This window comes from Opisthocomus hoazin, chromosome 1 (assembly GCF_030867145.1).
Source record: "Opisthocomus hoazin isolate bOpiHoa1 chromosome 1, bOpiHoa1.hap1, whole genome shotgun sequence".
NCBI lineage: Eukaryota > Metazoa > Chordata > Aves > Opisthocomiformes > Opisthocomidae > Opisthocomus > Opisthocomus hoazin.
In genome coordinates this window covers 93,711,574-93,737,892 of record NC_134414.1, presented here as the reverse complement: position 1 = coordinate 93,737,892, position 26,319 = coordinate 93,711,574, and the positions used below count along the sequence as shown (strand labels likewise).

Genomic DNA, 26,319 nt, shown 5'->3' with positions numbered 1-26,319 from the left:
AGCATCTCAGGCGCTAGAAATAAACCTGGGGAATCCAAATTTTTCCTTAAAACTAATGGGGGGTTCCTAAGATGAGCAGGCCTGATTCTTACACGTTGTTTTGTCTTTTGGCACAGTCTTTTGCTCCATCCAGAGCCGATTCTTTTCACGGTATCTTGGTTTTGGAACCTTCGGCACGCACCCATGCCGGCTTTCCATGTTTCTTTCCCCATGACCAGATGAGCGAGCAGCTTTGCGACGGCACTCTCTGGACTTTCCCCTCTGTAGACACGCAGAGCTGGTCTATGTGCAGTGACTGGAGAGCAGCTGTGCAGAGAGGGACCTGGGTGTCCTGCTGGACAACAGGTTGACCATGAGCCAGCAGTGTGCCCTGGCTGCCAAGAAAGCTAATGGGATCCTGGGGTGCAGATCCTGGGTTCTCCTCCCCCTCTACACTGCCCTGGTGAGGCCCCATCTGGAGTATTGTGTCCAGTTCTGGGCTCCCCAGTTCAAGCAAGATGAGGAGCTGCTGGAGAGAGTCCAGCGGAGGGCTACGAGGATGATGAGGGGACTGGAGCATCTCTCCTGTGAGGAAAGGCTGAGGGAGCTGGGCTTGTTTAACCTGAAGAGAAGGCTGAGAGGGGACCTTATAAATGCTTACAAGTATCTCAGGGGTGGGTGTCGGGAGGATGGGGCCAGACTCTTTTCAGTGGTGCCCAGCGATGGGACAAGGGGCAATGGGCACAAACTGACGCAGAGGAAGTTCCGTCTGAACATGAGGAAGAACTTCGTCCCTCTGAGGGTGACGGAGCCCTGGAACAGGCTGCCCAGGGAGGTTGTGGAGTCTCCTTCTCTGGAGATATTCAAGACCCGCCTGGACAAGGTCCTGTGCAGCCTGCTGTAGGTGACCCTGCTTCAGCAGGGGGGTTGGACTTGATGACCCACAGAGGTCCCTTCCAACGCCGAACGTGCTGTGATTCTGTGACTGCGCGGGCTGGCGTGTGTGCAGGGGCTGTCGCCAGGGACGGGGCCTGGGACCGAGAGGTCTGGCTGGGCGTGTGGGCCAGCAGAAAGGAGCCGTGCCGGTGCCGTGCCCACCACCCTGCCCGCTCCCTGCCTCCCCCACGACCAGGCTCGGCCGCCAGGCCCCTCGCTTGCGCCCGGTGATGCGGTCGCGGAGCGGGGGAAAGCGCTCGCCCCGCGTCCGCGACAGAAGAGCCGTGCCAGCAGGCCGGCCCGCGGCCGGGCGTGTTTTGCTGGGCGCGCAAGCTCGGCGGCTTCAGTCTTACGAGTACGGTTTTGCCGGCGAACGCGGCCGGCCGCGGGGAGAGCGGCGGGCGGCACCGGGCCACCCCACGCTGGTGGCTCGGCCGTGCCGCCACGCTTCGAGGCTGGCGCTCTGCACGCCGCCGCCTCGTCGGCCCGACGGCCTCTCCCCGCCCTTGGACGCCCGGCGCGGGCCGAGCGTCCCCTCCCGCCCCGCGGTTCGCCCCTTCCCGGTGACAGGAGCCGTTCCCGTCAGTCCCGTCCGCTGGCTCCGCGCCGGGCAGGGCGGGGGCAGCCCCCCTCGGCGGCCCCGCCCGGGGAGCGCAGAGCGGCGCGGGGGAAGGGCCGCGCGCGGAGCCCTTTCTGTGCCGGGCGAGCCGCGAGTCTATGGTGCTGGAGGACCGCGTGCCTGGGGCAGGCGTGGCCCCGTTGGCGGCTGCGGCCCCGCTCCGTGTCCCGGCCCCGGCGCGGCGAGCACCATGCTGGCCACCCGGTAAGGCCGCCCCCGAGCCGCACAGCCCCTGCCCGCGGGCGGCGGGGCCGGGGGAGGCGCCGCTCGCTGAGGGGAGCTGGCGGCGGCGGGCGGGTGCCGGGGCGGTGGGGCAGGGCCCCGGGCCGCCGCCCCCGCCCTGCCCGGGGGTGCCGAGCCGCGACCCCCGCCGGGCGGGGGCTGGGTGCGTTGGGCGGCGGGGCGATGCCGGGCGCGGCACCCGAAAACTTCCCGTGGCGGTGGCGCCTGGCCCCGGGGTGCGGGGAGCGCCCGAGGGACCCCGGGCGTTGGGGGGCGACGGGCGGCTGCTGGCCGCGCCGTGAGGCGGGAGGCCGGGGGCTGCACCGGCGGGGGGGGAGTTTTCACCGCGGGAAAAAAGGGGGTTTTTCCGTGGCATTGGAAAAAATGGAGCCTCTCTGTGCTTCAGAAGGGAGACTCCACAGGCGTCTGTGGGTGTTTCTGTGTGTGTCCTCCTCTACTCTCTTAACTAATCCCGGTACACCTGCAGGCGAGGGAAGCTCGTGTGTACACGATACCTGTGTGTAGATATGTATGTCAGGGATACATATAGAGAGAGACGTGTACGTGGCCTTACTTTGCTGCTGGTTCCTGGGGACTTGGCTCTTTTTTGAGGTGAAATGGCTGCCTCAGCTGAAAAATATTAAGGGACAGGCAACCCATGTGCCTTGTCAGGATAGTGCCGTGAACTATCACGAGGGGCTTTACTCCTGCTGACACTCTGGGTATTTTTACGTTACCACAGTGTTGCTTGCCTGGAGGAGTCGTACTGGCCGCTGCCTGGCTGAACACTTACGGAATTGCTGGGCGGATTGCATTCTCTGAAGGGTTAAACGGCTCTCCCTTCCTGCTGAACAGCTAAGCGGGTTATATCCTGCACTTTAGGCTTGTTCTGAGTTGCAGCAGCGCTAAGCCATGGAGCAGAAGACCAGGTTTAGCGGAATGGGACTGTGTGGGAGGCGTTGTGATACCCTTCCTGGGATATTCCACCTTCCACCACTGTGCACACCAGCCAAGTGCAGGAGAAGTGTATGGTTAGGGTCACGGATGATTTCCTAGAGGCATGCAGACCCTGTCTGTGTTAGTATGTAAAAGCTGGTGTTCAGTCTAAGCTGCTTGTCCCAGGGCATCTGAACAGTCAGTGAAGAGAACAGTTACCTCCAACCAACTGTTCTGCCATCCTGTTTTCAGATAAGGACAGAGATCAGTTGGAATTTCAGCTGGCTTGGACTGTTGTTCTAATTGTAGCTGGTTCTGAAAATCAGGCTAAAAATAAGGAGTGGGGTTTCTGAAGTAATCAGTGCCATTCAAAAAATAAACCCTATGTTATTTTCGTGCATCATAAATTCTTCTGCTCTGCCTATAGGTTGTGCACCATGAGGAATCTTCCTCCTGTTCTGGCTAGGACACTCACTGCTGGGACCAGTGGCTCCTCAGTGCTTCCTGACATGTCTGAAGGTAAAAAAATTGGCAGTACTTTGTAAGATTTAGAAATGTTTCTAAGGAGTTTATTCTTTCAGGTGGTGGCCCTTCATGTGCTAATATGGTTTGGATAATGGACGTGCCCTTGACTGTTAGCTCATAGCGTAAGTGTTTAGGAAGTAGCAGAAAATCACTGTGTGTGTTTGGACATTGATGGCAACAAATACGCACAGTCGTTGAAGTTGCAGATTCAGGGGCTCGTCTGGTTCCTTAGTGTTCAAGACCGTGTCATTCTTTTCTGGAGGGACAACTGCTTCTCGGGCTGGCTGTAGGTAGAAAGTCAGTGTAACACAGACAGGTACTACGGCAACTGGAGAGAATGGCCAAGAAATGGAGGAACTGACTGGAAATAATATCTTACAGAACTTCTAATGTGTCAATGCCGTTAATTTTGTGAACTTAGAGAAATCTTTTAGTCAGATCGGCAGCATTGCCTTGTGAAGGCGCCCTTGTCAATAGAGCTTTGTGTTGAAAGATAGTTTTAGCACTCTAATAGTAGTAAACCATAATGTTCCTGTTTCAGAATCTTTGAAAAAAGTTTTCTTGCATTCTAGTCCCGTGTACTGAGAAAGGGGGAGGAGGAGAAGGTCTGGAGCTGGGTACAAAGAATTCCTTCATGGAGTTCTGCTTGTTTCTGAGATGATCTTTTTCCCTTTGTTCTCTATGTGGAAACCACAGATTATCCAGTAAAAATGAGGGCTATTCATTGTTAGAGAACTTTCTTTTCATTATTGTTAATAAATAGTAATTTGAGAGGTTAAAGGAGAGAAGCAAGGATACAGAACATTGCATACTTGCAAATATTACCCTGCTCTTTTATTTGGACATTTGATCATACCACCTAGGAGGCCAGTAAAAGTAGTGAAGCAGTAAGGCTGCCCTGGCCTTGCTTCTGATTGGTTTCCAAGGAATACTAGTATTTTTTGGACCATAGTAACTATAAATATTTGAGATTCTGTTCCAAAGTTGTAACATTTAAATGATAATCAAACTTTTGCTGATAGGTAAACTAGTTTCCCTTAATTTGGTATCCGTGCTACTTATTCTTACTAGCTTTTTCCATGCTTCCTCCTAACTTTGGGTCTCAGTTGTGAATGCGCTCACTTCTCCCAAAGGCTACACCAACTTTGGAAGTTTCCTCTGAGATAACTCTCATCCCACTTCCTGAAAAATGTTCCGGATATTCTTTCCAAAGTTAGTTTGTCAGCAGTACGTGGTAGCACCAAGTTTGAAAAACTGATTGGAATTACACTGCAGGCAGATACTACACAGAGTCAGTAGACAAAGGAACTGGGAAGCTGGCTTTGAAGGAGAGGACGAACTCGGTTGAACACACAAAGATATTGACTGCAAATCAGGCAAGGACAGGTTGCCTACAGTCGCTTACTAAAATTAAGGAACGTGTGCGTAAGTGGAGCTCAAGCAGGTAGAATAATCAGGTAACCCCTTAATAGATGTAAATTGCATTGTTTCTTTTAATTGTTAATCTAACCTGTATTTTCCACTCCACAGGACACTTACCCATTCATGTGAATAACGGTGTGTTGTGGTAATCTGTACATATTTTAATATTGGCTGTAACTCTAAACTTACTCAGCTAATGTTTTTTCCTTACTTCAGCATTCATGAAAAAATAAATGCTACTGCTCTGTCGGCTTGCTTAAAGCCTCTTTGCCTTCAGTGAATGGCTCTGGTCTTATTTGTGGATATACTGTTGTACTAGATCACTATCAGCACACTGTGTTGCTGGTAGCGTGCTGGATGACGTGTTTCTAAGAGGCTTGTGGGATACAAAATCTCCTACACAGCAACTCCTGCAGTACTTAGCTTCATTTTTAACACTTGAATCTGCATCTTTCACTGAAGTCCAGACCAAGCTTTATACCAAAACTGGTGGCAAAATACATCCTAGTGGTTTACCTGGACCTGGATGCAGCCTGGAGAGGCACCAGCACAAGGGGGCATGGATCTCATTGGGACAGATGAATGCAGTGACCTTGTCCAGCTGCCCTCGTGTCCTTCGTCGCAGCACTGTGCAAATAAACTCAGGCCCTGCTGCTCTGGCATTAATGAGGCATTGACCACAGTTTAGGAGATACTGTGAAACACACAATATGATAATGATGGGTAAACCTCATTTGCTGTAATTGCTTTGCACATTTAAGATGTTTGCCAAATAAGAGAAACAGTTTATGGATTTTTATGCTTAATTACTGTCTTAAATTTCTGTTGTAAGATAACTAACATATAGAAGAGCTGGGGGATTTTTCCCAGGGGAAAAAAAAGAGAAAGACTTTGTACTTATGGGCCTTTAAAATGGACTAGCTTTAGCGTGGCAGCATTTTAGAAACACTTTTACACTTTGTCCCTTTTATTGTTAAAATAAAAATTATGTGGTCTCAGTCTGGCAAATGTTTACTTTATGCCAAAAGCTGAAATCGGAAGTATTAAATGGGACTAACAGTTTATATACATGTTTGCAGGTTTGGACCCGAGATTTTTTTCAGAGCTTTTTACTTCTTCAGAGTTGAAAAGGAAGATGAACTTAGCTTAAACAAAGAGAAACTGCTCTTTATTTTTCATCCCAGCACAGTCTGCACACTTATGGAAAACTGAGGTTTTGTGTTCTAGGAGCTGTAACAGTGTTTCTGCTAACACTGTATGGATCAAATGCATGCTATGGCAGCTTCACATGTGGAGTTTGAGTAACAGGAAAGTAGTACCTATTCTGTAAACAAGCCTGCTGCTTCTTAAATAAAAAAGAATCAGACCTTCTTCCCTTAAAAAAAAATAATCAAGTCTAAGATCAATCAGTTTCTGTCATTGAAAATATTTTTGTTCTTAGAATTAGTAGTGGAACTCTTCTAATTTCAAAATATGTTTTCAGCCCAATCTCCTAAAGAAAGGAGGCCTAAGCAATCTATTTTGTCTTTGTCTGCCTATCTTCTTGTCCCCCTCTTCTTCCAGAACCTTTTGTTCCTTGATGTCAGCCAAAATAGACCAGCACAAGTCTCAAAGAGAAACGCATTTCCACAAGCTTTGTGAAAGCTGGCTTCCGAATCAGAGGTTCGTCAGGGTGCCAGAGCTAGTGTTGGGGTCAGCCACGGACCGTGGTGCTTGCTGGCAGCTGGCGAGGGGCTGGGATCTGTGTGCTGCCCTCGAGTAGCTCCCAGCTAGCGACAGCTCGTGCTGGTGCTTGTCTAGAGGGCAGGCGAAACAGAAGCAGGCTGGGAGCACAGGGATAGGAGCTGAGGGTGTTGCAGGGGAAGGAACGAGAAGGGGGAGGTTGGGGGTATTGTGGTGGTGGAGGTGGGGGGGACTTGGGCAGGAAAGCAGCAGAAACTGAAGTGACTCTGTGGGAAGGAGGAGGAGGAGGGCAGAGCTGGGTGGATGTGGCTGAGAGGGGTATGTGATTTAAATACCTAGGAAATCAGGCTCTACTTGCTCTGGGGTTCGCAGGACAGCTTGTTCATATCTGTGAGTACTCTGACCAGGCATTTAGTTTGGAACGTGCCAAGCCTGATGATATCTAATAACCTAAAAGTACAAAGGATCAACTTGTGAGTCACTCTTTCTGTTCCACCATAAAATTTGGGTATTTTTGGTAGCCCTTCCTTGGTCTGTCCCTAATGTTTTTGTCCTAATATTTCAACCCCCTTGTACAAAAATCTTTGTAAATAAGCGAGGAATCCCTACTATGCAATTCTTAATTTCTGTTCTGAGCTTGTGAATTGTTGCTGCTTGTTTCCAAATATCATACATTCACCTGCCTAACAGTGATGGAATACTTTGGTAGATTTGGTGGGACCTTAGCACTCTTAGTAGCCTCATTGGAGGGAAGAGTAGAAAAACTGCTTATGCAGATTATTCTTGAAATTTAGGAAGAACTTGTGCAGAGCTACTAGTTGGGGCTCTTCGGCCTGGAGAAGAGTAGGCTGCGGGGTGACCTTATTGCAGCCTTCTAGTACCTGAAGGGAGCCTACGGGAAGGATGGAGAGGGCACAAGGATGTGTAGTGATAGGACAAGGGGGAATGGCTGTAAACTAAAAGAGGGCAGATTTAGATTAGATATTAGGAAGAAATTATTCCCCATGAGGGTGGTGAAACACTGGAACAGGTTGCCCAGAGAAGCTGTAGCTGCCCCCTCCCTGCCAGTGTTCAGGGCCAGGCCGGATGGAGCTCTGAGCAACCTGGTCTAGTGGAAGGTGTCCCTGTTCATGGCAGGGGGGTTGGAACCAGATGATCTTTAAGGTCCCTTCCAACCCAAACCATTCTATGATTCTATGATTCTACTGTTAACTCTGATAGTACAAACAGCGCCAGAATCAATTTTACAGGCCTGTCTTCAGTGTCTTAACAGTGTGTTCTTTGAAGCTGCTAGAAATTTAGGCTATGAGACGCTGCTGGCAACCGCCAGCAGTCTGGTGACATTACCTGCCTTCATGGGTGGGATTATTTAAATAGTACTCTTCTCCTTCCCTGTTTCCCAGCTGCACTGTTCCTTTTTATGTTCTTTTATGACTTTCTGATTTGTGTTATCTCCACAGTTTGTTTTTGTTTAGGCTAAAATATTTTCACATCAAAATGCCTCAGTCTGATCTTGATCCACTGTCTCAGCTATTAATTAATGAAACTGCAGGTGTTTGATTGCGTTAACAAACATTCTTTGTTGGCTGTACACAAGAAGCTACGGAATCATGTTACTCAACCCATTATTATGATATGCCTACTAACAGCGTTAGTGAATTTGGCCAAACTTTTGTTTCTGGGCTGCCCTTTGCATGAATTTGCTTAACTTTCCTGTTCTGGGATGAGGGTTGTGCCTTTTAGCACCAGGCAACCTCACGTTCATCACTTGCACAACTAAGCTTGATTTGCTTTGATTTTTTTTTTTTTTTCAGTGCGGAGCAGATTGAGGGATATAGTGGGAGCATCTACCAACTGGAGGTACAGTGTACATTAAATGTATTTTACTTGATTTGTGAAACCCAGGTAGCGCTCAGGGTTGTGGTAGTGGAAGTTAACAATGTTAAAAAAGATCCAGCTAAAAAGTAATGCAAACAAGGTTTCTGAATTGTTACGTTGTGGATCACAGACTTCTGAGATTTCTCTGGCAGAAGATCGTTAGCACAAAAGGAAGGAAATATGTGGTCTCGATGCTTACAGGATTCTCCCATCAGCTTTGAATCCGATGGAAGTTTAAGAGCTGCAGGGTCTGGCTGGAAATGTTATGTTGCTGTTACCTCCTGAGTTATCTGTAGATGGATTACCCACAGGGTGGGTTTATCCTGCACTGGATTCAGAGGCAGCTGAGCTGGTTCAGTATGAAGCAGGCTGCATTACAAATGGCCTGGCAGCACCCACGTCACAGGAAAACTGTCAGCTCGGTGTCAGGGTCTCCTTAATCAGGAGCATCTCGGACATTTCTTTTCCCTGCTGTAACTTAATTTTAGATTAATTTACATATAATTTAATGATGTTTTTGCTTTATTCTCGTTACCTTCCTCCCTCTCCATTATGTTGAATAAGCCAGAGTTGACTGTAATCCTCTACTGTTAACAGTTTTGAAAAAGTCAGTATAGCAGTCTAGGGGAATTACATATTGTAGTTTGGTTGGTCCCATATTTATTGTATTGATTGTTAATTTTCGTATGGCTGTGTTTGCTGCTCTCTTCTTTCACGCTTTGTGCACTCATAGGGAAACGAAGAGAGGCTTGCCTGGGTGGAGTGTCTGATGTGTTTGGGCCTTCTGACTAGGTTTGTCTAAAGAGGATTATAGGCACGCTAACGAGAATGCCTGAATCTGGGAAGCTGTTTTTTGCTTAGTAAGACTAGTATGTAAGCATGAGGGGGCTTGAAATTTTTGGTAGGTCAGCTGAAAAGGGCTCTAGAAGTTGATTTTTAAAAAAGTCTTTCCTGCAGCCAGGAGTGGCTGGGGAGGAACCATGCTGTATGGAAATACCATCTGAGGATTGAGATTTTAGAGGGCTCTGGTCAAATCTGATCTTCAGTCCGTTTCTTCCCCCCCACTGCTCCCACCCTGGATGAGAGCAGAGTGAAGCCAGGATCACCACAGCAGTGTTTTTCTTAGATAGGTACGTCTCTTGCGCTGTGTAAAATACAGGAGAAGTGGTTTGCAGAGTACCGTGTGCTTCAACTGCCATGAAGAAGCAAAGCCGGGGAGCCCATAGCTGGGAGTGCTTGAGAATGACGGGTTTAATACCCATGTGAAGGACGTGGATCATGTAGCCTTTGACATCCCAATTTTAAAATGGAGTGGCAAAGAGTTGATACGCATGCAAACTGAACAGCCAGTGCTTTAATTGAGTTAGACCACAGAATGACCAAAGAGGACAAACCTAAGAGAATAGCTTGATAGGGGTCTTGAAATGGGAGCTAGGGAAGGACTGATGCACGCATGTCTGGATTGCTGGGAGAGGGGAGGGACGCATGTTGGAGGAATGCCTTTGGCTGTTAATTTTGCTAAAAGGAAACTTTCGTTCATGATCTCTCTTATAAAGGCCAGAGGCATTTTGTATTAGAAATATTTTGCTTATATATTTATTCTGGTTTTGTACCTAAATTGTAATTAAAACTATTGATCTGGTCATTGCTAATTGTAGTCTAGACAGAGTTATGGCCATTTCAGAAATAAATAATGTCACTTCTCAGGATGTTTAGGGCAGGTATACTTAGATGCAGTATTGTTACTGTATGACTGGTATTGCACTGTGTAACAGTGTTTATCTGTTGAAAAATGTTACTGCCTTGAGCCTAGTATTTCCGTGTATCGAAGAGTACATTCTGAAGCTGAAGTCAACAAGAGTTCTGCTGCTGACATCAGAGGTGCCAGGCTGGGACTGGTGAAAACAGAATATAGTTGAATTTTTATTGTTTGATTTCTGTGTGTTTGTAGATAAATTTCTGATTTACTCTCGTGATGAATTTCTCTTAAACCTTTCCCTGAAAGACCTTGGAAACAAATCTTTTAAAAACCATGAAGGTGCATCATCTTGGACATTGCATCTTTCCTTAGTTATCTAGTATGTTCTGTTTCTATGCAGTGGCAAAACTTCAAACAATAACCCTCTGGAGAAGGTTGTTATCTTTCTGTTTTCTCTGAACTCAGCAGTAGTAATGCTGCCCAGATGAGGTAAACCATATTTCATATTTAAACAAACAAACAAAACACTAATTGAATTTTTCTGCTAGACTTTTACTCTCTTTGATCATGGATTATTCATATTTCCCCTAAAATTATTAAACAGATAAGAGGGAATAAAAATATGTTTAAGTGTGACCGCTTTGTACCTCTCATCTCCCAAAAATAAAACTCAGGCCAAAAAAGTCTTCGTCTTAAATGGCTAATACCCAGGATTCATCCAAAGTCAAAACTTAAAACAAATTTTCTTTTTGGTGAAAAGGTTCTTTCTGTTGTTTTCTTCCCTTTTTTTTTTTTTAAATTGGTTTTGTTAAACACAGTATCACCCAGATCTCAGCAATGTAGCATGCAGTAATGGATGAATGGCACATATCCACAAGTTTAGAATTAAGTCTGGTTACTTAGTGTTTTATGCCTCCTCTTGCTCTATGAAATGGATTCATAGTTTTGCATACTTTTTGCCTTTATATTAAACTGTTGCATGTTCAACCTTTAGGTTTTTAATGCTTTGTTATTGATTCTAGGGATGTTATGAAATACTTGCTTTGGTCAGTCAGGTTGCGCTTTTAAGGGGAGGGAACTTTGAAGGAAGAGGTAAGAGCAAATGTTGGGCAAGGTTGTTCTATCTTGGTGACGCTTGTGCAAGGAACCAACGTGGTAGATCAGGAAAAAAAAAAAGTGACAATAAGTTGGCCCCTACTCCCTTGTGAGAGTTGGAACCTCTCTGAGTTGGTGGTGCTGGAAAAGCAGCTCTGAAGGGGTACTGCTTCCTTTTGTTTCTTTCCATAACTTTCCTGTATAGTTGTAAGACAACTGGGTAGGAAGAGGGAGGGAAATAGATTAATTTTCCCTTTCTTTTAGTTTGCTAATCTAGTGTTATGCTGTATGGACGGATGCTGTAAAGGGAGAAGTCGCCTGTGGATGATAACAAGTCTTAGCTGATTAGTTCTCTCTATTGTCGTTACTAACCAGCACTATACGTCTGCTTTACTTCTTGGGAGAGATTGCAAGTTGACAGTCAGTCCTTTAAAACTGGCACTGTAGGAAGAGTTGTGATACAGTATTTATGGAAGACATAAACACGCACAAAACCTCATACGTTAAATTATATCTGATTTGTTCTTGTCAAGGGGAACCATCTTGGTAGCAGTCAGATAAATTTTGTTCATCTCTTTAGTGCGAAGTATGTGCTTGCCACACGTACACAAAATTATTTAAAACTTTTCTGCAGTAGTCTTGCTTAGCGTGTCTGATTATGTGCATTTCACTTTCTTTTCAAGGCACGCTTACTGTGTCTTTCTGTTTTTACTACGGTTTTTTTTTTCATTTTAATCATCTTCGGCATGACATCTTGTAGCTAGGGTTGCAGTTCTGCTGTCATGCTCCAGATGGAGTGTTTTTTTTTTCTTACCAGGGATCACTTGAAAGCAATGCAAGAAAGAAAAGCTCTGCATACTTTGCTGGCAAAACAGCAGGAAGATCTCCCTCCTAGGAGAATGAAAGATAGCTACTTGGAAGTTATTCTGCCTCTAGGAAGTCAACCTGAAATAAGAGAAAAGTATCTGAATGTGCACAACAGTGTAAGGTAACAAAGCAACTGTGTAACACATATAGGAAGGTGTTAACTTTCATTTGCTGTGGTGTCGGTAGTTAATTGTCAAACCCCTGTGTATCTTACAGGTTTGGAAGGATACTTGAAGATCTTGACAGTTTAGGAGGTATGTATCTATGTTCTTGTGAAGAATGCACAGGTAGTGCAGACAAAGTGAGTCTGAGTACTGTTGAGTGCTGTTTGGCATGATATAGCGTGACCTCAGAGAGGGAATCACAACAATGCACTGTCTCGAAGGGGAAGAAAAGTAGAAAAGATACTGATGCTGATAGAGAAAGAAGGATGATAACAGACAGAAGCAAAGTTGCTTAGCTTCAGCTTCTTGGCTCTGCCAATTTTTGTAAAGGACCGGCTACAAGAATAATTTACTGAGAAATGATCCTAGGTTATGAATCTGCATTGAGTGTTAAATCAGAAGAAATGTGCAGAGCACGCTATTTTAAATTAAACCACATGATTTTTCTCTTAAACACTCCCCAGACAACCCACAAAACCCAACAGACGGTGAAGGGGCAAATACTTGAATCTTCCCTTTGGGGAGGAGAGAGTATAAGCTGGAAAGAACAGAATGTATCCATTGAGAAAAAATGAAAACCACTCGATACAGATTCTTGGGTTCTGTCTCCAAATTGGTGTAAAGGGTGGAAACAACTCAGTTGTTTCATGAGTTAGCTTTCTTAATTTTTTTTTTCTTTTTCATTTAGTTGTGGTCTTTAGAAGTTCAAGAGCTCTGACTTTTGTTTTGCAGCTAAACTAAGTGCTAGGTTGTTAATGCAAGTTGGAGATGCTTTTCTCTTAAAATGTCACCGGGTGACTTCCTTCTTCATCAAAGTTCTGTAGCTGGTTGGGACCATTTTGATGGAGGTTTTTGACAAAGAATAATTAAGGGGAAGTTCTGAATGGAATAGGCTTTTTGGCAGAAAAGAAAGACCTCCTATGGGTCCAGATGGGCAAAATCGAGAGAGAAACAAGTGAGTGCGTGTTACCTGTCTGTCAAGGGCAGACAAAACAGATGATTTATATTTCTTTCTGGGATGTGGAAGATACTGTCTGCAGTATCTGTCCTGAATTAGAAAAGGAGAGTTGAAACTATTGGTTGCTCTCGGTTGGCAGATGAAAGGAACTTGTTTTTCATTCTGTGCCTTGCTTATTTTCCCTGGAAATCTGTGAAGATCTTGGATTTCCTGTTGCAGCACAGAATGTCTTTGCCCTGTTCGTAATCATGATAGGCTTCAGTCACTTCCACTGGGGATGTATTGTTTTGCGTTTATTAAGTTTCCATCACAGCTACACAATATTCAGGATGGTAGTTAGCAATTTTTGCAGGAAAATGTAGCATTTCGTCCTCCCCCCAGTACATTCTGTGATCTCGGCAAATGTACTGCGTAAAGGTCTGATCGACTTTCAGATTTCATCTTCGGCAATAGGATTCTGAAAAATTGCATTCAGACCCGTACTGATCATATTGATGGCATGAGTTGATAGGCATAATGGTTTTTAGAATTGTGACTTCAGTAATTTCAGGGGGAAAAAAAATCTTAGATTACCTGGAAGGACAGAGATCTTCCTTTTATCTCATGAAGTACAAACTTTTTATTTTGGAAATCTGTGTTGAGTGAAAATCATCTAAGTACTAGAAGAAAAATTCTTTGCAGTCTTGTATTTCTTTGAGGAGTCTGTTTACTTGGATGTACTCTTGTGAGCAGAGCTAATGAATTTAAGTAGTGGTTTGGCTAATAGTAATTACAGTGTGATTAATACCTCTGACTATGCTTTCATGCCTGTAAGGCACAGTTTATCTAATCTGCACCTCTTTAAAGGAATCGGTGTTAGAAAATAAGTCCCCACATAGCATGTATCCTTGGACAACCTGCCTGAAATCAAAATAGACGTTGGGAAGGATCTGAGATGGTGAGGTGCAGGGGTAAAGGGAACAGATTAAGTAGGATTGGAAGTAGAGGGGTAACGGGTTGATTTAAAGTGCTCAGCTAAATTTCTCTTTGTAGTAAGTAAACATAGCTGAGACAGCTGCTGAATCACTGTTTTTTTTACAGCAGTCCTGTGAGTTCCATAAATGAAAATGTGGAAGTCGTGTGCACTCCTCCAATATGATACTTTAGTTTTGCAGGTACTTCCGATGCTTCACTAAGATGGCTTTGATCTGCTCCACTAAAGTTTTCATTAAAGTATAGGAGAACTGAGAGCTGACTCCCATTTTTGGTCTCTCCGCAGTCCTTATTTGCTACACTCACACCAAGCAGGAAATGCAGCCAAGGTCTCCCTTATCGATAGTTACAGCTCTGGTGGATAAAATCAGTAAGTGGCAACTCGATCAGTAGAAATGGTTTCATCTGTTTGTCTTACTCTTTCAGCAGCTACTGCCTTCCCGTGGTTGTTACTGGGGATATCTTCTTCCCTCTCCTATTTAGTTCACTTCATCTTGTTTTGACTTTGAACTCTGATTACTGTGGCTTTTGTTGAAGGGAGAAGGGAAGAGGGTTTTGTAGATGCTTTTCAGCATTTCATATTTCCCTTCCTTTCAAAATACGGCTTTCATGCTTCCTGCACTTCTGTGTTTGGTTTTATTTTGGCACGTGAGTTTCTTAGCTTCATTGTTGAGCAGTGTTTATTCTGGTGGAGGTGGACCTTGCTTGTGCCACGTGTTCTGCGGAACACCTCTGCGGGTCTGCCGTCCGTCTGACACTTGTATGCCTACTTCCTCCTCCTGTTCTGGCTTTAGAAGTCTGGTAAGGCAGAAACTGTAGTCTGGCAGCGTGGTCCCGTGCAACAGCTGTCTTTTCTGTGTTGTCTTCGTGTGTGTGGCCACTTAGAGAAACCAGTCTTTCTAATATTAGATGTCTCTAGTAACCTCTGATGTTTGTCTTATAGATTTGTGCAAGAAGGTTATACATCCAGACTGTGACATCAAATTCACTGGCAATGTTTCTTGGGTTGGGAGGACCTCAATGGAAGTGAAGATGCACATGCTGCAGGTTAGTTCCTGTGCCTTCTCTCCATCCTACAACAGTTATGACATGTGTCAGGGTGAATTATGGATGATGACGTTAGCAGTCTGAATTATATTTTCTGGAAATAACTGTTTTTGAAGGGCTTGAAGCAGCCCTTGTGTTTCAGGACCAAGACGAGTTCAGCAGTGTAGGTGCAGCAAGATACTCTGTTGCTAATCTGTCTGTCAAGACCTGCATTTTTCATAATCAACGTTTTGTAACTAAACTGGAACACAGAACTCCTACAGAAAAAATAGGTGGCTGTGCTTTGCAATTTCTTAAAGAAATTTCTCCCTACTTTTGAAAAACTTTATTTTCCTTACATGTATGCATTTTCTAGATTTGTAAATTTTAATATTGGTATTCAGATTCAGTATTAAATTGTATCTCGTGTTCATCTTATCTATTGTGTAGCATAATTATTGTAGTAAGTTATTAAATACTAAATAATAGAAAATAAATTAAATGGAGGGTGTAACCAGGCTACACTGTGTAGAAAGCAGAAGGAATATTAATAATTAAATTAAAAATTCCTTAACATTTCTGTTGAATATTTACTGTCATTTGATTAGTTAACTGAAGCATTAATTCAGTAATTAAATTATTTAGAGTAACAAAGGTATGCTGTGAACACCTGAGTGGTATTAGTGGCTATAATTCAGATAAACAGGTAAATATTTTTTGATTCGGTTTGGCTCCTTAGGTAAAATCTGTGATGTAGACATGTAGAGGACAATGTTACACCTTTGTTGTCTGAACTCCTCCCAGTGCTGGCACTGGCAGCAATTTGGTTTTGACAAGAAATTGTTGTTTTGGTATTTCTCAGAATAAAGGGTGAATGGGTCTTTTCACAATGCCTGTATTGATTTCCTCCCGCTCCCCGCCCCCCCCAAGCTGAGATTAGTGGTTAATAAGCATTCCCTGCTTACTGTGTACACTGCAGAATTCCTGAGTTTTAATTTGTATTTCCTCCGATTGTGAGACAACTTGGAAGGAATGACAGAAAGTGAAAGTAAACAATGTCAACAGTGTGATCACATAGTCAATGTCAACTGAATATCTTGCTACGCACATTTACAATTTTAAAGTTTACAAATGTAATTGTTTCCTGTCTCTCTTAGCTCCATGACGGTGATTACAGCCCTGTGTTAGATGCAACCTTTGTCATGGTGGCCCGGGATCCTGAAAATAAACGGTAATTTGTAGGACAGGAGAATAGTCTTCAGACTCCTGCTATGTTGACGACAGCAAACATGGGAGCTTGCTATGTATGTGCAGAAACCATGTAGTGTAGGTGATAAATAAATCACTTCGTTCTTGTTTTCTGCTGGCAAGTGTTACCTTCCTGTGGCAAGCTTCAGAGCACTGATTATTCAGCAGTCAGGTGATACGGGGAATTGCTGTTGGTCTTGGATCTGATTTTCCCTGTGTTTGAACGACTGGCCTGATGAACATAGAAGTGAATGACTTGGCTAGAAACCCACCTGCATTCTACAGTAGTTGTTAGAATTAGTTGCTTTCTTGCCCTAAAAGAATGACAAGTTTGAGTCTCAATGGTTAAATAGCCTTTTGGTGAATAATACCATTAATTCCCTGATAGACATATGATAAGTATCATCAGAAAAACTCAGTCTAAAACTTGGTTAAGTAGGTAACGTGGAATCGATGAGTGTTCTCACAGAACTAAAACAAAATTAACTTTCTTATTTTTCTGATTTCCCTCTCTCTGTAACTCCTTAGTCCTTAAACTAACAGGCTGCTCAGTTTCAGTTTTAGTTTATGTGACTCCAGTACTAGAAGAAAACGGTTGTATTTCTTGCCTCTTTGTTGTATAGCCTGCAAAAATGATAATTTTCTAACTAGTTTAAATAGTTGCCTGTATTTATTGAAGAGGGATATGTTTAGTGAAGCAGTTTTGCTTGACATAGTTATTTAGTCCTGATAAGTATTGTAAGTAGTTATTAGGTTGGTTTGCTTCAGATTTGTAAGATATTTTTAGAACCTGTTAACATACTATACATTTAAATATATATATACACACATTTATATTTAAGGTTCCCATTTTAAGGACTTACTTTGCCAAAGAATTACATCAAATCTCATGTAATTGTATGCTAGCAGATTGACTCAGGACAAGCCTACATGGACTTGTGCAGATGGATGAAAACTTCAGTGGCTGTTCCTCAAGCCAGCTGGCCCCAAGCCAGCTGTGTTTTGGAAGCGTTCTGTCCATATAAGCAGGGTATTTGTTCCGTGTGAGGTAAAAACGTTTCAGAGAGGTACAGGGTATGTTCGGTTGGTTATAGTGCTGCAGAAAGATGGTGGTGTGGCTTCTGGACTGTAGTAGACTTACATCACAGCAGCTTGGGGCTTGTGCTTTAGCAAACCAGGAGACAGGAGCTTGTTCCGAGTGAAAAGGTCCTCCCTGCATGCCTCGTCACCAGCCCAAGTAAAGGCTTGAGGTAGAGGTGAACTGTTCAGCAAAAATAATAGCTGGAAATTATAGGGAAGAATGGCTCTTGAAAATAAGCACATGCCTTGCCTTGTGGAAAGAAATAATTAAATGTTATATAATTAGGTTAAACTTATTTGTGCAGTAAAGTAAATGTACAAATTTGTACTCAAGGCAGCCTCACATACCATCTTCTTTGATAAGTAGTACGTGTGGTAAACAGCTTTTGGCTATTGATAAGGTCGGCATGGGAACGTGTAGATTAGAAACTGTGTAACTGTGCTCTTTCTGTTCTAGAAGGAATGATACCGTTCAAGTTTTGTGTATGTTTTAGACTATTCTAGATCATCACATCTTTGTTCACTGAGTTCCTAAGCAGCTTTCTGCTTGAATAACCTGCATTATAATCTATGAGTACAGTTTCAGCTCTTTAAGTAGCATAGACACATTGCTTACTCTTTTTCAATTGCACTAGATCGTGGTTGGGTCACTTAGCTGCCTCTTGAGTTAAAGCCAATATGATGTTCTCTTGGCAGCTGCCCCATAACCTGCCGTGTGTGGCTTTTCATCTTGTGGTGTGTATGTAAGCAAACATGGAAGACTGTTATAATGTAATCACAGGAGAAATTCTTATAATGTTTGTAACTTAAACAAAATTCCTGTCCGTAGGCCAGCATTTGTTAATCCACTCGTTCCTGAGACCCCCGAGGAAGAAGAAATCTTCAAGCAAGGGGAATGTATGTCATACTTCCTGGTAGTACGCACATCTGCCTCGGGTTCAACTTAGTAGCTAGAAGGAAGTAGACTTCAGAAGTTCTGCTACTTAGAAATGCTCCTGATTTGTTTAAAATCTGATTTTTGTTGTGTCTCATGTGTGTCAGTAGTGTAAGAGAATTTAAAAGCCTGCTGTCATGTTCTTGGAAACGTTTTGGCCAAACTGACAGACAAGGGCGCTCCTGATGCACTCTGCACCGCTCCTAGGCTTCTCTGTTTCCAGGGTGCTCACCTTGCTTCAGACCTGAGGGCAGCACATGCTTTCCGAATGCCCTGGCTGATTGATTTCCCCTCTGGTGGGCCTGCTGGGTGTGTCACAGCTCCTTACCTGTCTGCGTGCCCATGGTCCTTGTGGAAAGAAACTCGAAAAAAGAAAGGGTGAAAGCAGGAGGAGGAGTGCGTAGCTCCATCTTCTTTTGTTTCAAGCTGGAATTTTAAAGCAGAGAATTAGAGAAACATTAAAGATTGAATAAACTCAACAGAAGATCTTTTAAGCTAGAATTTCAATCATTGTGGCCTATGGTAATGAGTTCTGTCATAAATTTGCATTCTTGTACCATTGGCGAAACCTGAAGAAGGTGGTTTTGTTCAGTAGGGTTTCTTGTTCGGTATGTTTTTCTGTTCTTTGAGGGGAGTACTTAGGTTTTCTGTGAGAGAGGTGGGTGGGTATCATAGTGTATTTATAAAATGTCCTCATCACATTGGTGAGGTAACAGTGAACTTCTGCCTTATTTTTTCTTTGTTGCAGTCAGTTCTAAAAGCCACATTTCTGTTTGAATCTATGGGACTGTGAAGTTACAGCTTTTAACTTACAGGGGGGGAAAAAGAAAAAAGGAAAGAGATGGCTGATTCTGGGTTAAAATCTCCAGAGCCGAGCCAAATGTGTAGGTTTCTTTTTTTTCTTTGAACTCTAATATGGTTTGTTTTTTTTTTTTAAACGTTTAGTGAACAAGTTGAAAAGGATTGATTTCAGCACTGCCTCCTTACTGAAAATGGCTCCCACTGCTGAGGAAAGAAACGTTATTCATGACATATTCCTTAATACATTGGACACAAGGCAAGAAGGGGAGGGGTGGAGTAGAACTGGAGTCTTATGACAGGGAAAAGTAATGTGTGTTTTGAGTGGTTGCTCATAAGAGGGTCATCTGAAATACACGCACACATTTTGTTTTCCCATTTTGTGATTTAAACTCTGGGGTGTTTTATTTGAAGCACAGGTACAAAATTTAATATGACATCTACACCTCTTAAAAAAGTCTTCTGTCATTCAAGAGTGTTACCTGTGGTGAAAGTGACAGTACAGACAGCTTTGGAGCAAGCTGTTATAAAAAATGTTGAGGAAAAGGTTAATGATGTTTAGCCAGATAAGGGAATGGAATGGTTTTGCAGCCATGTGACTTGCACAATCTGAGAGTTTTCTGCCATGATATATAGGAAAAAAAACTGTGAGGGCAGGAATTGGACTTATTTTGACCATGTAACCTTGCAATGTGTTTCAAATATCTGACAACATTATTTGAGGGAGACTAGTGCTGGCGTACTTCTCTTATACTTGAGATTTGTGCAAAATTGTCCAGTGCCAATGGTGATCAAACAATGCCTAATGACGTTAGTGCAGTGTTGTATTCGTGGAGGATTTATAATTTCTTTAACTTACTAACATTATACAATTGTTATTTTCAAAGCTGTTTACCGAAGTGAGACATGGCTTCCCTTAAAATTAGCGGATGTGTTTTGTACACCTTCGGTCTGGATTTGAAAACCTCAAACCGTCTGCATGTTTGATGTTGAGTTACTCTGTTAGCCCACCGTGTGCTTTTAATTCATAATATGACTTGAAAAACAGAGTAAGGCTTTTCTGGCAAAGCGTGTGCTTTGTATTGGTGACTTATCTTTTCTTTCACGTGTCTTTCTTGAGTTTGTTCATTCACATAAGCTTGAACATTAGCAGAAGTTTGTGAAAGATCAGGAGTGTAGGCTGCTTATATGAGAAATCAAAGGATCACTTTAGATAAGGCTTCAAGGTCAGTTGAAACAGCTTTTAGTGATAGCATTTCTATTTTTTTGGTTTGGTTTTTTTTGGGTTTTTTTGTGTGTGTGTCTGCATTTGCTATTTGTCCATTTTTGTCTTGCTGAATTCTACTAATGTGAGCTATAAAGTTTATTGTCTCTTCCAAAGGACAGTAAGTTTCCGGAGTCGTAAATTACCACCCAATTCAGTGTGGATGGAAGATGCAAAGCTGAAAGGCCTACAGATTTGCCATCCTCAGGTATTTAAAAAATATGAATGAATTACAGAAACAGTTACGTATGAATTTTCTTGTAAGACTAGTCAATCCATTATTTTGTTTCAATTCTGCCATCCTTGCAATGTATTTAGATCTTAGTTTCATTTGCTTTTTTTCTATTAGCTGTACGGATTGCCACCGCAAAATAGAAGATTTTTAATTACCTTGTTTTCTTACCAGGCTGTTCATTTTGTGTAAAGAAATTCCTTTGCAAAGTGTTTAAGTTGGGCTTCTGGTTGCTGACACAATTTTGAGTTTTTATCTGATGTGGTCAAATGAGTCGAATGAGCTCCTATTAAGTAAAATTGCCTCAGCCATTTGGACTCCTGCATGTATATTTCAGTAGTGCTTTTTATACATTCAGATGCTGGGAGTCCTGTTAAATACTGTGAACTGAAGAGCAGACTTCAACACAATGCTTTGAAAAGAGTATATGTAATATAGCTTTTTGTTTCTGTGTACAGGAACGGAACATCTTCAATAGGATCTTTGGGGGTTTTCTCATGAGAAAGGCGTTTGAACTGGGATGGGCAACGGCTTGCAGCTACGGGTGAGCTGTAGACCTGTGGTATTGATATAATCCAGAGCGCTGTGCACATATACACCGGTCGGGAAGCCAAGCGAACCAACCTAATGACAATCTGAGTAGAAAAGACCTAGGTGTCTAGTAGAATCTTGTGCTATTAGTGCATAGCACCATTTTACGTAGAGCATCAGTTGTATTTATGAAAAGATTTGCATCTTGCTCCTTGGAGCTTGGTTTTTAAGCATTACTTGTCGAGATAGGAAATATATCCTTATTCTGTTTTCTTTTATCTTGCCAAGCTATGGAGATTGACTTTTGAAGATAGGTTTTCTTTCTAACCGTGTAAAACAGACATTCTATGAAATAAATATTACATCTTTTCATTCTGTACACAAGAGGAATGGTTTCTGCACCTCTTCTAGTAGCTGCTTGTGCTTAGAAAGTGTGGCTGAGGTCATCACCCAGCAAAGATCTATGCATAAGTTTAATGGAACACGCATAGTCTGATAGAAGGTCAAGTGTGTTGTTGTCAGTGCTTGGAAAACTGAGGCCTAAGCAATGATGGCATGAAGATTGCCTAGCAAATGTAAGTTATGAGATACAATAATGGTGCATCCTTAGAGAGTGTGTATTTTCATGTGAGAGATTTCCTCCAGTTATTTTTGTCTTGGGTGATGATGTAATTCTTTAGCACTTCCTATGGCCTGTGTTTATGAGAGATCTATTTTCTAGTAACCCTTCATTAAAATGCTGACTATGAAATATATTAAATTTCTCCAAGCACCCTTGTTATTCTTGAGACGAAATTTCTCTTTTTCTTGCTCAGGGGTTCCAGACCTTTTATCGTATCTGTTGACGATATCATGTTTCAGAGGCCAGTTGAGGTTGGATCCTTATTACTGCTTTCTGGACAGGTAGGAGTTGATTTCTTTCCGAAAAGGAGAAAAACTTGTCTTTGCTGTAGTCACTGTTAATCGCTAATAATGAGCAGTGCATTATGAGACCGTGTGACTTTTCTTGTTAAACAGTGCAATGAAGTCTGTTACAGTTTTTCAGCGCCACTGATAAATGACAAACTATAACTCTTCTCTTAACTGTGTAGGTCTGCTACACAGAAAAAAACTACATCCAGGTTCGAGTACACAGTGAGGTTTATGACGCAGATACCAGGGAGCACCAGACAACCAATATCTTCCATTTTACATTTATGTCAGAAAATGAGGTCCCACGGGTTGTCCCCAAAACTTACGGAGGCAAGTATCCAATTAATGCATTGTCATCATACCTCTGCGGACAAGACAGCTTTCGTTCTGTTGGAACATTTGTCATTTTAATAGGTGAACTATTGGCATTTGAATAATTTTGCAGGATTTCATGGCAAACCACATTTATTTTATGCTTTGATGACAGCGTGGATTGCTTCTTAATTGTACCATTCCGTGTAGTTGCCCAGTATTGATACTAATTTACTAATGTGGTTCTCTCTTTTCTCCACTTTATTTCAGAGTCCATGTTGTATTTAGATGGGAAGCGACATTTTGCTGCGACCATGAAAGAAATCTGACGCGCACCGAATGCTGCATCAGCAGTGTAGCGGCGTGCTGTCTCAGAAGAAGTTGTCACCAGAGATGGCTAACAGACAGGTGCTTGCAGTACTAAAAAAACCCCACCCCAAACCAAACCCCAACCCCACAACAAAAAATACCTTTTTAGGGCTATTAATGTATTTGCATATATTCAGACTTTTTATTCTCTGCTACTAGGATTTGTTGAAATCTACTTTTACATGCCAATGCTAGGAAAAAAGGCTGAAAGAATACAATCATAAGCTTTAGATAGCTGCTCTTTGTCTGCTTTGAGAGATCTCGTTACGACTTTTGCTGTCTTGTCACCGTCTGCCTTCTTTCCCTTAGTAGCTCTCCTTTGTGTTTCCCTGATAAGGGACAGAAGTTCTGTCAGAAAAACGTGTGCAATAAGTAGATGCACAAGCCATTTGACCCACATTCTTGGGTGAATTAGGTTTAGGGTCTAATTTTTTTTGAACAAGGACACGTGCGTGTGGGCAGCAGCACGAGCTCAGAAGTTACTGGTGTGTGCCCAAGGTAAAGCAGGTGTTTCCCATCAGCTGGGGTTTTACAGGCTCCTGCTTTGGATGGTTTTGTGTTCCCTTGGGAGGAAAGTGATTTTTGCAATGAAGTGAGGTAGGTGGCCAGACGGTTTCTTCTGGCATTCTGTTTGCAGACAGCCAGTCCTTGCCAGCCTCTTCTAACTTTAGGGGTGGGGGGGAAGTGTTTGATATAGTGGGAGGTGAGTTCCTTAAATTGTTTCTCGTGGCCTGTAGAGTAGAGATCTGATTGGTGACATTGGTTGGGACAGGGAGATGGCACTGTAGAGCAGGATGTTTTGGTTTGTTAGGGACTGGGGGCAACTGCTCCAATGGTCATGGTTATGTTTGATGCGGCAGTTAGGGGTCCAGAGAATCTGTGTTGAGCAGCTCCCAAGTCAGCTGCTGAATGGTGGTGGTGGGGGGTTATCGCACTGAGGGATGGTACAGCTAGAGGACAGCCTCCTCAGCTGGATTATTTGTCTGGTTCCTTGGTAGACTGTAATGAAGTATGAGTATTGCACAGCTTTAAAAGTCGTCAAGTTTACCTGTGAAGGACAGAGTAATTCCCCACCACGGAGGGGACACCCCGGTGGACATGACTGTGGCATATCAGTAACAGGAAGAAAGTACTTGGTACTGACGTGCTTCTGATGTACTGGAGAAAGTTGTAATAATCTCCAGTGTCTGGCAGTTAAAGCCCAATATCCTCAAATGAGGAAGGTGAGTGGATGGGAGACATCAGCTTTTAGCAGTGATGATTAGTCACAAGCACAAAGTTGGACCCCTGATAGCTTCAAATGAGAACTGATATCCTGTCTGATCAAGACACCCGAAGAGGGGTAGTTGGGCTCAATCGTAGGTTAAATGGATGAAATATGGTGTCTTATAATACACAAGAACAGACTCCGGCTTCCCTGCTAGGTTTAAAATCTTCCAAAAGCAGGAAGGAGCAAGTAGAAATGATGTGAATCGGCACAGATGCGTCAAACAGGTTGATAAAATGAAGCGACATCTTGAAATTTTATTTCTGAATAAGAAAGTTTGAGAAATTCCCAGTTAGGACCAGCTGCCTTTGGTGCTAGGAGAGCGTGAAGTTCATGGCCGCTAACAGCTGATTGCTGTTCATGAGAGGAGGGTGAGCGTTGTAATAACCAGCCCGTTATACATCAGCCTTGCCTCTCTGGGACGTGGCTGCCCGTATCTCGAAGTTAGATGGCTTTCCCGCGGCGGATGAATGCATTGCAGTGCCAGTAAGCTGGCGGTGCCTTACGCAGAGTTTCTCTCCTCAGCCACACTCCAGTGCTGAATCAGCCGAATGGCGTTACCATGTTTTTCTTTAACGGCTATGACACTGTGGATATATATTGTATATTCTGGTTTTCTCTGCTTTAAAACTCTTTGGAAGCTGAATATACATGACTGACCACACAAATACAGAACTGAAATTCTATCCTAGCTTCTCCCCCCCTCGCTGCGTGGGTCGCTGTTGGCTGTTAAAAACAAGCAGGAAGGCAGGAGGTGGAGGGATCCGTTTCAGAACTCTGTGTTACTCCTGACTGTCCGCAGGTTTTTATCATTGACCCAGTGGTCCTACCTGGGTCATTTTTGTATAACATTTGTAAGTTAAAAGGGTACCAAGTTCCTCCTCTACAGCCTTTTCAGCTGCATTTAAATATGAATTTATCATTATTTCTAAACTCAGCCTTCGGGAAGGAATTGGAGAGGAGAAGAGGTAATAGAGCAGGGAGCAAGGCATGATATCAAAACCTCCGGACACAGTGAAGAAAATGAATCCCACAAATGAAGATGCTTAGGAGAATTGATGTGTTTTCAAAGTTCATGGTAACTTAATGATTATCTCCCACAATCACAGTAGTTATAGAAATGTATGTACAGTCATATAGAATGTGTGTATATATATACATATGTAAAAGATATAAAATATATATAATAATAAACAGAAAGACATAGAATATGTGCTCACATATTTTTTACCCAGAGAAGGTAACTCCAGGGTGTCAGCCTCTCTGATAATAGGCTAAATGTATCTTTGTTCAAGGGTATTGTTTATGCATGTTGCTGTATGCCTTTGTGTGCGAGAGAAGAGTGCGCTCAGATCTCACATTCAGGATTAAAGTATTTTAACATAGTAATTAATGTTGAGTTTGTATTGCAACTTAACAACCAACCTGTCACTGCTGCAAGTGACTAACCATTACCACACAAGCCTAAAGGTATTGGTACAAAATCTTTATTTAGAATAAACCTATCTGTGTAATTGGCGGTGGCTCTGTAGTGGGCAGTAAATGTTTCTGTGCCTATCGTGTCCTGGAACACAGCGAGGAGGAGGAAGTCAGTGGTAGCTGGATTGCCTCCCCTAACCCTCTCAGCAGTTAATGGGGGTATAAAAGGAGATTTCTGTGGGACTGGCTGAGCTCAGTGCCTGAAAATGCACTTTGTTTTAAATGTTTTTATTTTGCTGTATTTAAAAAACAGTATTAAAATTACGTACTCAAACTTACTGTAACAGCTTCTGGCAGCCCTTCTTCAAATACACGTGATTCTTTTGCAGCCACGTCGTGGTGTACAGCATTCTGGGAAGCAGCTTGCTGGAGGTGGTGCAGCATGGGCCGCTGAGTGAAGGTTTAGTTCAGAAACCCGCTCTAAACTTACTGCACGCTTGGTTGGTTTTACTGCACGTTCAGTCCAGCCTTTGTCTGGTGATGGACTTGTTTGATTGCTGGTCCTCCTCTGGATGCATTTTTAACTAGGTGTGGGAGACATTACTGCTTCATGGGCTGGGTGCTAGCTAACAGGAAAATAAAAGGGTAAATACTCAGCTTTCATCAAAGAGAAACTGGGGACTCCTTCTGTGGGAGGTGTAGTTGGATGACGATACCTGCATAGAAAATGTACTGGAGTGCTTGCCCTGGCAGCAGGGGATCACAGAATCACAGAATGGTAGGGGTTGGAAGGGACCTCTGGGGGTCATCTAGTCCAACCCCCCTGCCGAAGCAGGGTCACCTACAGCAGGCTGCACAGGACCTTGTCCAGGCGGGTCTTGAATATCTCCAGAGAAGGAGACTCCACAACCTCCCTGGGCAGCCTGTTCCAGGGCTCCATCACCCTCAGAGGGAAGAAGTTCTTCCTCATGT

General features: G+C 43.3%; 1 protein-coding gene across 3 annotated transcripts; it reads left to right on the top strand.

The window, feature by feature from the left end:
• Positions 1-1,554: 1,554 nt before the first annotated feature.
• Positions 1,555-25,691, top strand: ACOT9 (acyl-CoA thioesterase 9). 3 transcript variants are annotated; one of them, XM_075429691.1, is made up of 16 exons: positions 1,555-1,738; positions 3,120-3,211; positions 4,748-4,774; positions 8,137-8,182; positions 11,812-11,982; positions 12,078-12,115; positions 14,242-14,325; positions 14,899-15,002; positions 16,139-16,212; positions 18,139-18,206; positions 19,189-19,300; positions 20,423-20,513; positions 20,996-21,081; positions 21,884-21,971; positions 22,160-22,310; positions 22,563-25,691. In XM_075429691.1, exons 1-16 carry the CDS (start codon positions 1,725-1,727, stop codon positions 22,619-22,621), a joined length of 1,305 nt encoding a protein of 434 aa, XP_075285806.1. In that variant the 5' UTR covers positions 1,555-1,724; the 3' UTR covers positions 22,622-25,691. The 3 variants fall into 3 exon arrangements, with proteins under 3 accessions (XP_075285806.1, XP_075285817.1, XP_075285827.1); XM_075429702.1 differs by lacking the exon at positions 4,748-4,774; XM_075429712.1 differs by lacking the exons at positions 1,555-1,738; positions 3,120-3,211; positions 4,748-4,774 and adding an exon at positions 6,080-6,301.
• Positions 25,692-26,319: the final 628 nt, after the last annotated feature.

Coding starts and splice junctions, on each gene's coding strand:
- ACOT9 (XM_075429691.1), top strand. Junction 21,082..21,883: donor GCAACGGCTTGCAGCTACGG/GTGAGCTGTAGA, acceptor TTTCTTGCTCAG/GGGTTCCAGACCTTTTATCG. Junction 22,311..22,562: donor TGTCCCCAAAACTTACGGAG/GCAAGTATCCAA, acceptor ACTTTATTTCAG/AGTCCATGTTGTATTTAGAT.